The sequence below is a fragment of the Penaeus vannamei genome, chromosome 23 (genome assembly GCF_042767895.1).
Source record: "Penaeus vannamei isolate JL-2024 chromosome 23, ASM4276789v1, whole genome shotgun sequence".
NCBI classification, from domain to species: Eukaryota; Metazoa; Arthropoda; class Malacostraca; order Decapoda; family Penaeidae; genus Penaeus; species Penaeus vannamei.
In genome coordinates, this window is record NC_091571.1 from 19,451,599 (window position 1) to 19,454,900 (window position 3,302).

Sequence of the window (3,302 nt, forward strand, 5' to 3'; positions counted from 1 at the left end):
ATATATATATATATATATATATATATATATATATAAATATATATATATATATTTATCTATCTATCTATATCTATATATATATAAACATATAAATATATGGGGGATTAATGTTCTTAAATGAAAATAATAATAAATAAGAAAAAAAACATTATTCTGTTGCAGGTCCTAAAATCTCTTATATTTCCCGAATGCTACATTTTTGTTTGTGGTATTATTTTGGCAAACGCCAAAGCAGTTCACTCACTTCAGAATTTGTACAAGGATTGATTGATAATCATTTATTATTTATATTACAACTTGATCTTTGAATAACATCTCTGATCATGATTCGAACCCTCACCACTATTGTAGGCAGGTAACTGCCAAATGGACATTCTTCCAGAAACCCAATCAGAGAGGTTATTTATTCATCATATCAATGCAGTAGTGCATTATTCCATCTTTCAACTTGATTTTTACTGATCGATACTATCATTTACTCTTGAACCATGTGCAAAAGAAACTATTCTGGCACGCAATCTATCCGATCTCCTATATCAGGTCAAGGTGAATTTTTTTTTATCTTGGTCACAGATGCAACAAGTAAGCCTACACATTATAGGGAAGTGTTTATTAAGTGACAAATGGTGCCAGGTCTTAAAAAACAATTGGTATGAGTCTTAAAAATTCTAAATAGGGTCTTAAATTTCATCAGCTTATACCTGCAAGATCCCTGTATAGATGGCAGGACATCATGCTTCCAAATATAACCATTGGCATCAGTGGCAATCACTGAAAAACAGCCTGTGTGTCCTTTAAAAGATGATGCATGATCCATGGCTGATGGTGAAAAAAGAAAGTATATGAAAGAAGCCTATAAATGTGTGATTAATAGGATCCACCTTGGACATCACAAGACTGAAAAATAAATGTACTTGAAATGAACTTATGGCGGGAAGTCAAAAGTGAAGGATGGACTTGGTGGTGTGATGTTATTGATGTAAATGATGAAACCATTGTTAAGAGTAAAAACAAAATAAAAAAATCTTTGGAAACTTTTACTAGTGATCCGGTACTCACACTTTCATTATTAGTTATGTCATCTCCAATAACTAATGCCATGCCAGCAGTGGATTCTTTTAGTTGTTTCTTACTGCCATAAGTGTTCATATCTTCAAGAGGTAGCTGAGTATGGGACTCATGCAGGCTCTCCTGCTCAGTCCCCAAAGGTGAATTATGGAAGAGACCATTGGTCTGGGGTGAGAGGCTGCCAATCGTTGATGTTGCTGGATAGCTACTTGGGGAAGGGGACTGTGGGGCCATGCTTGGGCTTTGGCTCATGCTGCCAAACGAACCATTGGAGGTCCGACTTGGTCGGTCCTGGATAATGAGCACACCCAACATGCATTAACATAGACACAAATAATCAAAATTATATGGTGCCTCAAAATCAGGATAAATATTATCAGAAGATGCACTACAAAACATTCAAAGCCTTAGTGAGATGTTCATCAACATAAAAAAATGTATTCAGGTAAGGTTTGCTTTTCAACCACACAGTGTAACTATGATACAAAAGCAGTTAAATTATATCATATTTAGTGAGGAAGCATAATGTAAAAAATAGACTGATTTCAACTACTATACTCACTGGAACAACTGGGAGCTCTTCTCTGCTTGGAGTAGAAGCTGGTGTTGAAGGACTGGAATTTTTTCGTGACATCTTCTTTGTTCTTAACTGCGGTTTAGGTTTTCTTGGGGCACTGTCACTATCAAAGGATATATAGAATCCTTTCTCTGGTTTAGGTCCATCTAGTGGTTCAGTTTTGATAGAATAAATTTCCTCCTCCTCCTCTCCATGCCTATAGGTGTCTTGATAGGGTGGCGTGATGGAACGTTGAGGTGGGGTAGGTTGGGGAAGGTCAACATCATCATAAACAGGGGTGCCTTTCTTTGTTGGGACTCTGAAAGTCTTGACTCCTAAACTAGGCCTTGTTGGCGACCCTGGTTCATGGCTGATGCGATAAGTCTTACTACCTGACGTTATAGATAATCTCTTAAATCTTTCACTAGGATCCTCTTGTGGGTGGTCTTCTGATTCAATAAATGAAACATTTTGAGGTTCCATGTCATCTGGTGGGGGAGCAGCCACTGGGGCATGAGAGACTGATGTCTGTCTGGTTGGACTAGGAGATTTCTGCTGTCGTTGTAGAGGTTGTCTGCTTGGTGATGATTGGGCACTAGATCGGAGACTGCCTGGACATCGGCCATCAGAACCTGGGCCTCGCATTTCTCCTCCAATGCCTTCACCATGCAATCTAAAGGGTGGTGTCTGGCCCATTTGTCTCTGATCTCCTGTAGATAAAAAACATTGCAGAAATTTTTAAATCCAGATACAATGTTTAACTGATAAAATCTGTCTTTGCCATTACCATTATTTCACTACAATAGCTTTATCTTTACTGTCTTAATTCTCATTAGTAAAGAGGTCATCAAGGAAATGTTACCCAAAATGAAAAAATAAAAAATAAAATAAAAATAATAATAAACCTAAAACTTCCTTACTTGCCAGCCCTCCAAAAGACTAGGGGCTGGAGAAATGACTGGCTACTCTAAAGGTACGGTCAGACTACCCATAAATTTTACTGGAACCCAGCAAATTTATGTGGCTTAATCCAGTGGAATCACATCAAAACAAATTGTGACAGCAGGAACTCGCTATGGATCCTGCAATCTTTTCCATAACTCTTGCTACTCTTTCTTGTTTCTGGAGTTCTAATCTTTTCTAGGAGGGAGTAAATTGCTTCAGAATTCCACATTTCAAATAATCACAGGATTTGCGGTTTCAACTTGGTGGTTACGCGTTTATCTTTATATGTCGGTCAAATGAGAATCCATGGTCAATGCTTTTGTTTTTACATTTTTTTCATATCTTAGCTTAAATGTAAATATTGATGTAAAACTAATTATAAATAATTCTGAATAATAAAAAATAAACAATAATATTTATGCTTTGAAATAAAAATATATGCATACTATATATACTATAGATTTCATGAATCTATGGGTAGTCTGACCGTACCTTAAGAGCAATATTGTGTACCCTTTCTACCACTCTGTGTCACATTTTCTCTGTTATGATGGAAGCAACTGTTTCTCTATATTTGATAGTACAGCTGCAATATGGTACGCCAAAGATTCCATATTTTATACAGCTCTAGGGGAGAAAATGCAGACCCCTAGATCCACCAAAACCAGTGAATGGTACCCAAATGATGATATATTCCAAGTACTTTAATCTTTAGAAATTGTACCTGGGATCA

General features: G+C 36.6%; 1 protein-coding gene across 1 annotated transcript in view; it reads right to left on the reverse strand.

Moving 5' to 3' along the window:
* Positions 1 to 2,334, reverse strand: part of LOC138866057 (patronin-like) — a gene marked incomplete at both ends in the record, with an annotated part of 29,603 nt that extends 27,269 nt beyond the window's left edge. The window contains 2 exon segments of the mRNA XM_070137752.1: positions 1,060 to 1,359; positions 1,631 to 2,334. Of these exon segments, the coding sequence (XP_069993853.1) occupies positions 1,060 to 1,359; positions 1,631 to 2,334 (1,004 nt within the window).
* Positions 2,335 to 3,302: the final 968 nt, after the last annotated feature.